General features: G+C 39.8%; 1 protein-coding gene across 1 annotated transcript in view; it reads left to right on the forward strand.

Annotated features, from left to right (window-relative positions):
• Positions 1 to 28: 28 nt before the first annotated feature.
• INTS7 (integrator complex subunit 7) overlaps positions 29 to 14,286 on the forward strand; it is a gene marked incomplete at its 5' end in the record, with an annotated part of 22,965 nt that continues 8,707 nt past the window's right edge. Inside the window, 12 exons of the mRNA XM_008936863.1 lie at positions 29 to 168; positions 1,049 to 1,195; positions 3,232 to 3,369; positions 4,224 to 4,270; positions 4,775 to 4,974; positions 6,481 to 6,603; positions 7,456 to 7,573; positions 8,578 to 8,712; positions 9,267 to 9,364; positions 10,032 to 10,271; positions 10,984 to 11,121; positions 12,981 to 13,187. Of these exons, the coding sequence (XP_008935111.1) occupies positions 29 to 168; positions 1,049 to 1,195; positions 3,232 to 3,369; positions 4,224 to 4,270; positions 4,775 to 4,974; positions 6,481 to 6,603; positions 7,456 to 7,573; positions 8,578 to 8,712; positions 9,267 to 9,364; positions 10,032 to 10,271; positions 10,984 to 11,121; positions 12,981 to 13,187 (1,731 nt within the window). The remainder of the gene's footprint in view (positions 169 to 1,048; positions 1,196 to 3,231; positions 3,370 to 4,223; positions 4,271 to 4,774; positions 4,975 to 6,480; positions 6,604 to 7,455; positions 7,574 to 8,577; positions 8,713 to 9,266; positions 9,365 to 10,031; positions 10,272 to 10,983; positions 11,122 to 12,980; positions 13,188 to 14,286) is intronic.

Raw genomic sequence — 14,286 nt, forward strand, 5'->3', positions numbered from 1 at the left:
GCGGCGGTGTCTGCAGTCATTGCTGTTGTCTCGTTTAGGCCTCAGGTCTGGCAAACTCGGGGAGCAGTGCGAAGCCGTCGTTCGTTTTCCCAGGCTCTTCCAGAAATACCCTTTCCCTATTCTCATTAATTCAGCTTTCCTAAAGCTAGCCGATGTTTTCAGGGTGGGGTAAGTAGCACCAGTTCAAATATGATCCGCAGTAATGCACGGTAGCCTGGAGTGCTGCTGCGTTGAGACCTGGGCAGCCGTGGGTTTTTTTCTGCTTGCCTGGTAATTCCACAGTGGTACCTACTCCACTGAGGACATATTGTGAACAGTAGTTTGAGGACTGAAGTTTGTCTTCACCATCTCTAGTCGGCTGAAGTGGCTGTGAGTGATCAACAGCACAGTTCCTTTCTATCTGTCCTGGTTTGAGGATTCATTTGTTGACTGTTTTAAGTTCACTGGTGTAAATTCTGCTCCATGGGCATGTTCAAATTAATAATTAATAAATAGGTGAATGAACACGTGTGCAAATTCTGTCTCTAAGGGATGTTAATAACAAAGCCCAAAGTGTAGCTTTTTTAAGTGTCTAAATGATGCATGTGATGAAATTGGAGCTACTTTGTATCGCTTACAAAATTATAGCATTGTAATAGCTTACAAAGTTATTTGTTGCTGGTGGATTCTTCACTGTTTGTGTCAGGAAGGAAAATAAATTCACTCTCACCTGGCAGTAGCAAAATGTTTCTGTCTTAGTCCTAGATATGCTTTTCTAGCAGGGTTAGATCCCTAAATGTGCACAAAATGATTAGGTGCTTGTGCTCCTCCTTACATGTTAATTTCCATGGAACAGAGACTAAATTTAAAACTACCTGTACTACAAAATAATATAATTTTTATAATATATTAATAGTCTCTTTGAGTATATCAATCTACTATTTTTATAAAGCATAGACCTCCCCTTGTTTTAATTTACTCTCAGAAGCTTTTTAAAAATAATTTTGTTTCAAGTGTTTGCATTTTTATTATAGAACGTCCTGATAAACAAATGTCTGTCTTCTCATAGAAACAACTTCCTGAGGCTGTGTGTGTTGAAAGTTACTCAGCAGAGTGAGAAGCACTTGGAGAAAATTCTGAACGTGGATGAGTTTGTCAAGAGAGTTTTCTCAGTAATTCATAGCAATGATCCCGTTGCTCGGGCTATTACACTGCGGTATGTGTTACACAAACGAACCTCATTGCCTTCAAATCTCTAGCTAATCATTAGTAAGCTACTATGGGATAACAAAAACTGCATCTGCCGTGAATGAAATGTGAGAGGAATCTTGTATATTGCTTATAGAGGTAAAAGCAGCAACATCTGTCTTTCAGGGGGTGGATGATAAGGGTCTGTGAGAGAAGAACAGGGTTATTAACCAGTCAGGAAGGGGAGGGTTTCGTGGTGCCTCTGGACAAAAAAACATTTGCAGCGTTGAGTTTTTCTGTGCTTAGGAGAAGAAATGAACCTGTTGTATACATAACCCAGGCAGTAGCTATATGCAAATATCATGTGTTGCCTGATATATTTAGGCCAGGACCAAAAGAAAAATGCTTCCTTATGTGTCAAAATAGTTTCTGTTAATCTGTGACAAACTTATTTAAGTGAACCTTCTTATGCTTGCACCTATTTTCCATTTATTATTGTATTTAGAAGCTTATTGCTTGTTAGTCGGTGATCAATAACTTCTAAGGAGGTGCCATTGTATTGTTGATTGCTTTGAACTTCCTGGGAATTAAATAGAAAAAAAAAAATTATCTTTAATGTCACTGTTGTGATTTTGGTGTCTATGTCTTTCTTTAACACTATCCAACATGATCATCTTCACTGCATCTTCCAGCTCCTGTGAGAGCAAATGAAGATGTGAAGGGAGTTCTTTTCTTTCTCCCTTTGTGTTCTCTTCATCTATCCATGTGGAACTGTTACTGGTTTCACTATTGAAACATGGTAGATGTTAACAGGAGATTTTTGATTAGCTCATACATCCATTTCTTTTTCTGAGATTTTACTTGAGACTGTCCTTTCATGCTCTGCTGTCTCTGAAATCTGCAGATTTTGTTTTCTTGTACTTCCACTTCAGTTTTTTAATGTAAGATAATAATGGTTGACTGATGCTGAGGGCAGTATTTACAGACTGGTAGAAATCCCAGGAATCTGCTTGATGTGAAAAAATACTTAAATACTAATCAATTCACAGATTGCATCAAGTGAAATGGCTGTTGGTTCAGCAATTTCAGATTAAAATATTCAGTTGATTTAGTTTTTTTAAGTAATGTCAGTAAGAGAGAACATGGTGAAAGAAAGCTCTAAACCAAAACTTTGTGTCTGGAATTTTATTGCTAGGTAACTGTGTGTAAATATTTGCATAGAACTCTTGCTAAAATTGCCATCAGTGCAAATCCTGTAATCATTCTTCATTTAACTGGAGTATCCTAAATGTGTGTGAAAAGTATTTTTGAGATATTTGTAGCAAAATGTAGATTGACTTGCTCCTTTTTTTAGCTGTTACACAAAAGGTATTGCACTATTCCACCTTATCTCGCATCAGCAAAAGATCTTACAAACAAAGGATGAAAGTCAGGTACTTGTTTGCGTGCTCATGGTAGCACTCTGGGAACTTTCCTTTTTCAGCATGTGGTTAAAACTTAGGACTGTTCAGACATTTGTCACTTAATTCTGCAGTCTTAATTAAGAAGAAGCATGGAAAGGGTGAAAACAGTTCTCTGAATGCTTTTTAAAATTAAAATTCCCCTAGGCTACTGCATTTCTGAGTTTATTTCTCATGATGTGTACTTTGTGTGTCTGAAAATAGTGATGGGTACACTTTAACATTACATCTGCTGTATTGATGTCACAGCTTGAATGTAAAAGCATCTTAACAAGACGTGTTTGCAGTGCTGTAGGGCACCCCTCATTTTATAAGAATTTTTGGTAAGCTTCTCACTGTGCCCATTTCAAGCTAAAAGGTATCAAAACAATTATTTTTTTATTAAACCACAGATGTAACCCACATGAGAAAATTTGTTATCTTTAATTATGCCTACTTCAAACATTTTTTTTACCTTTTGTTTCTGTAATAGACATGAAACTTATTTCTATAAAAAAAAACCAAACAGTCTCTAAGCCTGTCTTGTAACATTTCTATTGGGTTTCATCTTGTATTTCTCCATGGTCGTTGTTCTTCCTGGTTTTGCTGTGATGTGTTCCTGAAGGATGCTGGGCAGCATGGCCTCTATTATTCCAGAAAGGAAGAATGCACATCACAGTATTCGCCAGAGTTTGGACTCCCATGACAATGTGGAAGTTGAAGCTGCTATATTTGCTGCCGCCAACTTTTCTGCACAGTCAAAGTAAGATCTAATTTTTTCCAGTTTTTCATATTACAGCGACTGGGAGCTCCACTGACAGCAGCACTCCCAAACCTCACCATCCTCTTCTGTTCCTTAATAGCAAAGTATTGAATTATGTGCAATAACAGTGCTGGAAAGAAATCTGAATACAAGGTTAACATTGTCTTTTTTGTAAAATGGTAGTGGAAAGCTTACAAATATGAGAATGCAAAGTGGAATGGCAGCTTTAATTAAGGATTATTTTACAGAAATTATATATTAGGGAACAAAATGTAGCTCTGCTTGTCACTTTTACACGGTTTTGAATCATAGAATGTCTGGGCTGGAAGGGACCTCCAAAGGTCTAGTGCTACATCTCCTTGAGTAGGGGCATCTATTTCCTGCCTCAGGAGGTTGTTGTCAAGGCACTCCAGGAATTTCCTGGGTTGCCTACAGCTCACTGTGTAGCTTTTCCAGCATATATTGGGGTGGTTGAAATCCCCCAGTAGGATGATAGCCTGTGAGCATGGTGTCTCCTGTAGCTGGAGTGAGAAGGCCTCATCACTACGCTCCCTTTGCTCAGGTGGCCTGTGGGATACACCAACCACGAGCTCCCCTTTGTTCTCTCGGTTTCTGATTCTTACCTATAAACTTTCGACCTTCTCATGGCTGTTTTTAAGGGACAGCTCTTCACAATCCATCAATTTCTTAACATAAAGCTTCCATTTTATCATTTGATCATGCCTCTGTGCAGGGGTTCTAGAATAACTTAGATCTTGGCAAGCATTCCTTTGTAAACACAACGTCTCGTAGTTGACTTCTATTACTAATTATTTATTTTTCATTTCACCTGGTACTTTGTCTTTTCTCTGCAGGGATTTTGCTGCTGGAATATGCAATAAAATCAGTGAGATGATTCAAGGTACATATATATTGAATAATAAAAGGGCAAAGCTCTAATTTATCTGAGAATTCTGTGTTTTCCTTATGTAAATATGGGACATCAAGATGCTGTTGCCCTTATTTTCTAATGATTCCAGTTTTTAAACTAAATTAGCTGACTAATAACAGAATGTCTGGCTCTTGTGTCCTCTAAGTTCTCAAAACACATGTTTGAGAAAGAATTAAGTCATCTATAGTATGATGAATAAACTCGGACTATACTGTCACAGGTTGCTTCAGGTGAGTTAATGTGTATGTAACTTGCAGTGAAGCAAGGAGCAGCCTTCTCAAAGACCCACGAAAGTGCTTGGTACTGCTGCTGTTATGCTGCTAGCTAGCAGATGAGTTATTTGAAGCTAATGCAGGTGTCTGCACAACCTGCAGTCAGCAGTGGTCGCCATGCAGATGTACCGTGTGCCTTGGTACTGGCAAAAGGCAGCACAGAGGACTAGGGCTATGCCCACGTTTCTCTGCCTTGTTCCAGGTTTGGCCACACCTGTGGACTTGAAACTGAAGCTGATCCCTATTCTGCAGCACATGCACCATGATGCCAGCCTGGCCTCTAGCTCCCGGCAGCTGCTCCAGCAGCTGGTGACGTCCTATCCGTCTACCAAGATGGTCATTGTGACTTTGCACACCTTTACTCTGCTGGCTGCTTCTTCTTTGGTTGACATTCCTAAACAGGTAATTCTTACTAATGCATTCCTTCAGCTTCAAGTACAAACTACATTTTAAAAAAATTTAGTTTCTAGCTGATGTCAAAAATAAGCTCTGAATTTGCTCGAGTGGTTAATCCTGTGTGCTATAGAGAGAGAATACCCTGACCAATGCTGCTGCTTTCATACTTTCTGTCCTTCCTGGGGTGCCATTTCCAGATGACCCCATCAAACACCGGAACTCCTCCCTACAGATCATAACCTGTCTCTTTTTAAATCAGCTAGGGTCAGTCAGCATTTAGGAAAGCAAACACCCTGACTTCTTCTAAAAACATTTCATCTTACTTAGAGAAGCCATGCCTTACTTTTCACTGCTGTATATTCTCTTGGGTGGTGTGCATGCCTTTTGCCTTTCTTGTGTGCAAGCATTTCAATATTATTTCAACAGCATAGAATGCATTTAGGAATGTATTTCTTGAAGAGCTCTGAGGAGTTTGAATCTGTTGCTATAATTTAGGACTATAAGTTGTGGGCAAGCAGCAATGGAAAAATACAGTGCTTTTATGTTTTGATAATGTGCTTTGTGGATGTGATTTGTATCACAGGACTGAACACAGTGACATTTGAGATTCGTCTAACTAATCCTTATAAAGTGGTCATGAAAATATTTGCTTTCTTTCAGTCATGTAGAGCTATGGAAGGCTGTACATGTCCTCTTAGTCTAACAGTCTGTTACTGTTAGACTAATAGGATTGATCTGTCTGAAACTTCTTTTTGCCATGGCTCATTTCTGTATTTCAGAGGATGCTTCTGGTAGTACTGAATGCAAGCCAGCTGAAATAACAGTACAACACTTGATGTGCTTTTTGGTTTTTTTGTTGCTTAAAAGTGATGTAGCCAGGGTGGGGAGGGAGAGCAAAACCATGGTCAGCACGTTCATACTTCTTCATGTGCTGGCTATTTCATCTCTGTAAATTCAGAGGAAATGAACTCAGCAAGTGACATGCAGTTAATTGTCACTTAATTTGAGATTAATGCTTCTGAGTGGGTGAGTAGGGGTTGTTTTTGTTTAGTTGGAGTTTTTGGGATGGTTTTTGGCAACTACTGGGACATGCAAAGTATATCTTTGTTACTGTCTGTTAACTGCAGATAACACAGACACATGAATTGGCATCAGATGCCCAGAATACTTGCTTGTGGCATAGTCACGACAGTATAAGATGTTTACTAAGCTTCTCAGGGATGTTTTTTTGGTATTTCTGAGAGTGGTGAAACAGGTCTCGAGGCTTCTCAGTTATGCAAGGCTATGTAGAGAAGGGTGCATGAGCAAGAGCAGTATGACAGAAACTGGCTATCAGACTGTTCTAGCTTGCCATGGCATCACAGCCTAATGGGGTCTTTCTTTTCTATATAGCAAACAGATAGATAAGGTAAGTCTGTTTCAGACAAGTATGCTCAAAATTTCCTTACAAGTACTTTTGAAAAGACTTTCTTCTAGTAGAATCTCTCTCTTAATAAATTTACTTTGTTGCAGATCCAACTTTTGTTGCAATACTTGAAGAATGACCCCAGGAAGGCTGTGAAGAGGCTTGCAATCCAAGATTTAAAGTTGTTGGCCAACAAGACACCACACACATGGAGCAGAGAAAATATTCAGGTTTTAAGCAAAAATTTATTGTGAATCTTTGTAGTTAGTTGTAAAATTCTTTCAAAAAAAAAATAATTCGTGAGGTAGAGTAAGGAGGAACAAACACCTACATATCCTTCAGTTAGGTTACTCTGCCAACAAGAGTAGCCAAGTATTAATGAACGGTTCATAGGATCATAGAATACCTGGAGTTGGGTAAGTTGGCCTGTGAAGATCAAAGCTGAAGCATTACAGCTGAGGAAAGGCATGTGTTGTGTGGTGAGCCTGTTCACAGTAAAGGAGTAACCTGTCCATCTGACACACGCATCTAAGATAACAGACATGAGACCTGAACACTTACATTAATCTTGTGATTCTGAGTTTATTACTGTTCACATGTAACACACTCTCTGGAATTTGTCAAGCATGTCATCCAGCAAGGTACACTTGAAAAGGCAAATGTAATTTTTACTTAATTTCTTAGGATTAGTGGCTCATTTTCATACTCACATAGAGCCTTGCAGATTGTTATAAGGCAAAATAACCAGTATACCTCTAAGACTGGAGAACTGTCTTAAAATCTTTTTTCAGAGTTTGATCAGTGAGACCTGTTAATACTTTTGCCACTGATTTTTAATTGATTAAAGACTTATAAGCAATGTTTTCTGGTGTATGAGACCCACTGTCACTTTTCTGCAAGTCAAGTCCTCAGTCTGCTAAAGGAGATTCTTCAGGACATGACTTCTAACTTTTTATTTCAATATAGTATTTTCTGTAGAAAAATCTTGACTCAAAACTTTTCACAGGCAAGTGCAACTAAATGTTTAATGAAGATAGCTTGTGGGACTGACTTCCCTCTGCATCTTTTCTGCTAATCTTCAGGCACTCTGTGAGTCTGCTCTTCACACTCCTTATGACAGCTTGAAACTGGGCATGCTGTCTGTTCTTTCCACGTTGTCGGGGACCATTGCCATTAAACAGTACTTCAGCAGTGCTGCAGGTGAGGAAGCTGGATGGGATGATTCTCCTTGGCATTTCTGCTGAGTTGGCTTCCTGTTCATAATCAGTTTCATCTAAACGCTTTGTAGCACATTCTTAAACTATTTTTGATCTACAGAACACTAGCTGAGATTCAGACTGTGTTCATCATAGGTGAATTTAAAATGGGATACTGTATACCCATCAATAATTACAGTCTAAGGTTTTGTTCTGTATTTTGTGGGTAATACACTATGTGAAAGGGCTTTTTACCTTGGAGTCTTCAGTTTCACTTTATAAAATGAAGAAGTGCAGTGCTTCTTGGATGGCTGACCTGCATTCTGCTGAGGGTGCTTTGAGGCCATGGATTTATGTAGTTCTTGAGTAGCAAGGACACTCAGTGCTGTGGGTGGGCTGACATGGCACCCTGGCAGGCTGGAGCTATGCCAGCCCGGTGGGAATGACCTGCTTCAGTACAGGCTGAACCATTTTTCCTTTTGATTATATTCTGGAGAAACAGAGTAGACATTCTGAAGTGATTCAAGGTATGTTCTTAAAATGGTGATCATACTGTTGTCCTTTTTCTTCTTGAAAGCCAGACTGCCGTAATGAGTATTATGAGCCTAACTACACGGGCTGCAGAAATGGAGGAAAATAGTATATCTTATTCAGTCATGCTGACGTGTCTTAATTATTAATATTCTCACTAGCCTTTTTATTTAGATATAATATTTCTTAAGGCAATATTTCTCTGAGTCTGTGAAACATTAGCCTTTAGACCCAAATATTCTGTCTCATGTATGTCTAACTTGCATAATGTTCAGGGGTGGAGGCAGAGCCTCTGTTTGTTTGTGGAGAGAGAGAGAGATGTTTTAATGATAGTCTTTAAACATAAGGGGGAAAAAAAAAAATTAATCCTAAATCAATACTTTTTTTTTTTTTTTTTTCAGAAATGTGCTTGAAAAGATCTGTAGTGAAATTATGGGCTGTGCTGTTTCATGATCTGTTTGCTTTGTCTTTATTTAGGAACAACAGCTACAACTGCGAGATCGTTTGATTTAGTAAAACTAGCACAGGAGTGCTGTTACCATAATAATCCTGGCATTGCAGCTCATGGTGTGAGAATTCTGACTAATATATCAGCCTCTTGTCAGGAAAAAGGTAAATGAAAGCAAGGACAATCAAATGTGCTGTTTACAGTCAGGCTTATGCACTTAACATGTAGAAATTGGTCTTGTTTGTGAACTTGTCTGTAAATCTGTCTGATCCTTCATGCTTGTTAGGGAGGATGGGGACTATAATCTTGTTGAAAATATTCTGTATGCTTTTATGAATGGTTGGGAAGATTCCATCTTCGTGTAATTTAGAGAAAATTAAAGGGTCTAGGAAGTCGTACTAAATAAACGTTTGTGTTACCTTTGCTATAAAAGCAATGAGTTTTGTCAGCCTTTGAAAACTCTTTGCATGGACTCTGTTGCAAATGAGTAACAGGACATTTAGAATTCCAGAGATTTATAGATCCCCTAGAAATGTCAGAGTTGTGACAACTGAATAGTTACCTGGAATGTCAGAATTGTTTCTAATCAAAATGTGGAAAGGTAGAGGTATTAGGAAGATACTTACCTGTCATGACTGCAATGCCAGTACAAATATTACACCAATCATGATCAGAAAACATAATAGGGAACTAACTTACTCTGTTTTTTTGTTCTTAGATCTTCTGCCTTTGGAGCAAGATGCAGTTTTTGGCTTAGAAGCACTTCTTGTTCTTTGTAGTCAAGATGACAGTCCAGGAGCTCAGGCAACCTTAAAGGTGATGGTACTGTTGTCTCCCCCTAGCATAGCTGTAAGTTACAGTAATAGCTTGTGTAACAGACTAGTGTGCACCAGATCTTTTTGGGTGGAAACGTAACGTACTGGAAGGAAAAGATTTTTCTATCTTTTGCCCATTATCAGGGTTCAGAGCAGTAGAGAAGGTGAGCACAACTATAGTGCAACTCTTCTCAGCTCTGCAGTGAGTTGATTGTTGTAGGGAGGGGAAAAATGCATTCCTCTTAGAGGAACAGCTGTAATAAAGCTTGAACTTGAACATGAGATGGAGGTGTCTCTGGAGGTTGAAGAGAATCTTGCAAAGAACCTCCTTTTTGGAGATGCAGTGTGCATGATTACAATGCTTCTATAAACTGTTTGTATTTTCCCTCTTCATAAGCTGCTACCAGTAACTTTATGTTGTTACTTACTTGTGAAGGCTGGTGATATGAGAGAGAATATTGTTTCTTGAATTTGTGATAGGTTTTTGTGCTCTGAGCTCAGGAGCAGAGGCTTGGGCTCTTAGAAAAATCTCATCTTTTGTAGTGTACATGGTTCTGAAAATACCAGATCTTCTCTATTTCTGCAATCATACTTGCAAATAATACTGGCTTTTTTTATTTTTAAGCAGGCGTTGTGTTTATTGTGCTTGTTGATTGTGTGAACTGCAGATCACGTTTACCTGTATGGTGAAGCTTGTCAAGTGCCGTCCTCACCTGAGCCAGTCAGTAGTTGAATCCCTGCTGACCCAGCTGCACAGTGCCCAGGATGCTGCCAGGATACTCATGTGCCACTGCTTAGCTGCTATTGCCATGCAGCTGCCTGTCTTAGCAGATGGGATGCTAGGAGACCTAATAGACCTCTATAAATTAATTGGACAATCTGCCACAGATAAAAAACAGGAACTCTTGGTAAGACCTAGTGAATAGCCTTTGATGGATAAAATCTACATATATATAAACAATTGTGGATGGATTTTATTTTAAAAGGCAGCTAAGCCATTTTCTTATGTCCATGTCGAAGTGCCAGTTTATAGCCACTATTTTCAGTTTTACTTGAAGTTTTGACTCCATATGTCAGCGTTCAGCTCCATCTCTGGACTATGCAGTTTATTTCAGTAGGTTTTCCAGCAGATTGCACTGCTGAGACAAACGTAGCTACTGAGGTTATTGGGGCATCTGTAAAATAATGGCTATAGAAAAAGCCAAAATGGCAGTTAGCTGAATTTTTGTATGGTATTTTGACACACATGACTTCTAATGGACTGCAAGAGATAAAAAAATGCTTTTATCCCACCTATTTGGAAATGAGCCTAAATGTTAAGAGAAATTACCAGCTTCCTGTTAATTCATTTGGAGCATCCAAAATATCTCAGTTAAAAGCTACAGTAAAGATTCTATGAGTGAAAGTGACTTTAATCTACAAGAAGTACTTGGGTAGCCAGAACTACCTAGGATATATGACTGAGAAGTTCCTCAGTTAGAATGTATATGTAATCTTCTAAACACTTTTGAGTCCAAAGTCAAGCAGGTATTTTGTGGTAGTTTAGGAAACAGAACTGACTTTTCTACTAGTTTTATTTAATTCCTGAAATATAACCACCTTCCTCACCTTCTTGATTAGGTTTCTCTTGCCACAGTGATATTTGTTTCCAGTCAGAAAGCTTTGTCTTCAGAAATCAAAACTGTTATCAAACAGCAGCTTGAGAATGCCTCCAATGGATGGACAGCCTATAGGATAGCCAGGCAGGCTTCCAGGATGGTGAGTGAAAATACCTGGAGGAAGATGGTTTGGTGTGGTTGGAATGATGCTAGTGATTTCTTTGAACTGGAAAAGGTAAGGAAAATGGGAGGACTTGGGAGGAGGAAATAAAGGCAGGCAGGCGCAAAAAAAATAATTTTCCCTCTTAATTCCTTTGAATATTGATTCAGATACATGCCATTTAGGATAGACATCCTATCAGGCTTGTCTTTTTGATATATTTGAGAAAGAGGTAATGACCTGATACTTTCTTGAGCACATGACTAATCTGCATTGTCTAGCAGTCCTTTAGAAGGGGATATAGGCCATCCTGATGTTTGTTTATGCAGTGTGAGGAAAGGAAGAAAGAGATACTGCTTTCATTTTCCCTTCAGTGAAGTCACAGCTGGGGTTAGATTTACATAGAATCCCTAGTAGGAGATGCTGGGGTAAACTTCAGTATTTGTTTCTTGTCTTGTTGAATTATTTAGTGTAAATAAGTGCTATGTTTTATATAGGCTGATTGTCCTGGTTTGGGGTAAAACAGAGCTGGTTTTTCTCAGTAGTTTTACCAATGGGGTATTCCATCCCCTATCTGTCATATCCAGTAAAAGCTGAAGGCTGGGAAAGGGGTGAGCCCTTCCAGCACCCCTTCCGCTCTCTCCTCCATCTTTTCCTGCTGGCCTGCATAAAGGTGAACTGGTTTTGGCTCGGTGGGCCCGTGACACCTCGGGACACTGGGGAAGAGATGCAAGGTACCAATGGGCTGGTGCCCGAGGGGTGGATTCAGCCATGGACACTATGGCACAGGTTATCCACGACCAGGAAACGTGCACTGCAGTCAAACAGGCCAAGCAGTTAAAGCCCCTGTGGTGTGGGGACCATGGTCACAGTCTAGGTGTGGGCAGGCCTGGCACACTGATTGCATCACACTGCCTCACACTCACCAGGGTGAGTGCTATGTGCTCACCGTGGTGGAAGCTACCACAGGATGGCTGGAAACATACCCAGTACCTCACGCCACTGCCCGGAACTGTCTGGCTTTAGCAGTGATAAGACTCCATGTTTAGAGTCACTGCCAGGGGCTGGTGTGCAGACCAAGGCAACTGCTGAGCTTGTGTTCCACATGGACGGGGGCAGAGAGTACCCTGCACCTGCAGGGAGGAGCAGACAGAACAACTGACCCCAAGATTGTGTTCCTGAACTGCCTTCCAGAATCCATCTCCTGTACCCAGTTGCCACCTGTGGCTGAGTTCCCCAGCCCGGGGGTGACGGTGGCGTATTGCCATGGGGGGCAGCGTTGGGTTCAGGACTAACTTTGTATATATCTGTACATATCAGTGACTCCTGGATGGCAGCCAGTGCTTTGTGGGGGTGGCTGAAACAGTGGAAGCAAAAGAACTGGCAGTACCAAGGTGGGCCTATCCAGACTGGCACGCTGTGGCAAGACATTGCTGCTCGGCTGGAGGAACTAGCGGTAAAAGTATGTCATGTAGGTGCCCATGTACCTAAAAGTCAGGCCACTGAGGAACACCAGAACAACCAGCAAGTGGATCAGGCTGCCAAAGTGTTCTTTTCTAATCAATAAGCCTCTCCCTTATTCTCGTTCCCATTCCCTTAGGGGGCGTGGATTAATAGCATCTGTTACAGTTCCAGGGGTGGCCCTGACCCCAAACTGTGGCACTGATATTTCCATAAAATAATCATTTGTGCTTTTATTTATTGTTGTCATGATCAAATTACTTGAAGAAGTTTCACTATTTCTGTTTTTAAAGTAAGAGTAGTTCTGGAGATGTTGCTGTTCTCTTCTCATATTTGTTTTGTAGAAACCCACAGCTTTTTTTTTATGTCCCCTCTTAGAAACATTCTTGTCATTACAGGGCAACCATGACATGGCCAGAGAACTGTATCAGAGCCTGCTGACTGAAGTGGCTTCAGAACACTTCTACTTCTGGTTGAACAGCTTGAAGGAGTTCTCCCATGCAGAACAGTGCCTGACAGGTTTGCAGGAAGACAACTACAGCTCAGCACTTTCTTGCATTGCTGAAGCTTTAAAATCCTATCACAGAGGAATAGCATCACTGACGGTTAGCATGGATCTAATTTAGTGATCATGTTTGTGTGTACTGCAGCAGGTCTGTTTGGTTTCTGCTTTTAAACTTCTGAAAAATTTTAAAAGATGTCTGGTATCTGCCAGACTTTGTAAGGACTGCAGGGAGGAGACAGTTGTAACACATTGCATCTTCAGAGAGAAGATCCTATAGCTCAGCTAACTTAGATTAGCTAGATTTCTCTCTTTTTCATTTCTTCTCTCCTACCACTAACTTCCTGCCTTGATCAAATCATATATGTGACAGATCTTTTTTAAAGTTACAGTACTTAGTTTTCCACTCCTTGTCTTGGCTGAATAAATACTATTGTAATAGTCAAACCTGGGAATTTGTCTAAATTGGCCACTGTCTTCTCAAGATATGGAGAAGGATTTAATTGTCTTCCGTAATTCTACTGAGTTCATGTTGCCTTGTGTTTGACAATGTGAGTGATCCTAAGGAATCTTAACAACAAGGCAACACCAATTTAGTAGAGGAGGGAGGACAGTTCAGTCTCATCAAATCAGCAGAATTCAGATGGTACCTGCTTCTGTGCAAACATTCTGCTTCTCTGAAGTGGTGAAAATAGCAAGAAGCTCTGTGTGATGTAACAAAAAAAAAAAAATGAACATGGGCCTTCAGTTCTTACTGTGAAGTTGCTTCTTAACAAAAGACAATGCAGCTTCACACAATTCCTTTCATAATTTAGTTTTCATTAAGAAATCTTTACATACAATTCTATGTCTTTTGAATGAAGCTGCTTTTTTCCAGTTACTGAAACTGTCAGTGTCATGACGATTCAGATATTAATGTTTAATGAAGTTCAGATATTACTGTTTATTAATAAATCATTCCTGAATAAGAAGGAAGGATTTAAGTTTTACAACTTTCTCTGCAAGAAAGCTCCATAATTCCTGAAGTATGTCTTTAACTTGTTGGCTGCATGAACAAGGCTTTTAATTCAATATTTCAAGATTTCTCTAATATCTAGAAGACCTTGGGGGGGGATCTCATCTAATTAGATGGTAATATTTAATTTAGGCAGTAAAAATAACTTGCTTAAATAGGTCGTTCTGTGATTTAGTACTTCAGTTAG

This window comes from Merops nubicus, unplaced genomic scaffold (assembly GCF_000691845.1).
Source record: "Merops nubicus isolate BGI_N331 unplaced genomic scaffold, ASM69184v1 scaffold1303, whole genome shotgun sequence".
Lineage (NCBI taxonomy): Eukaryota > Metazoa > Chordata > Aves > Coraciiformes > Meropidae > Merops > Merops nubicus.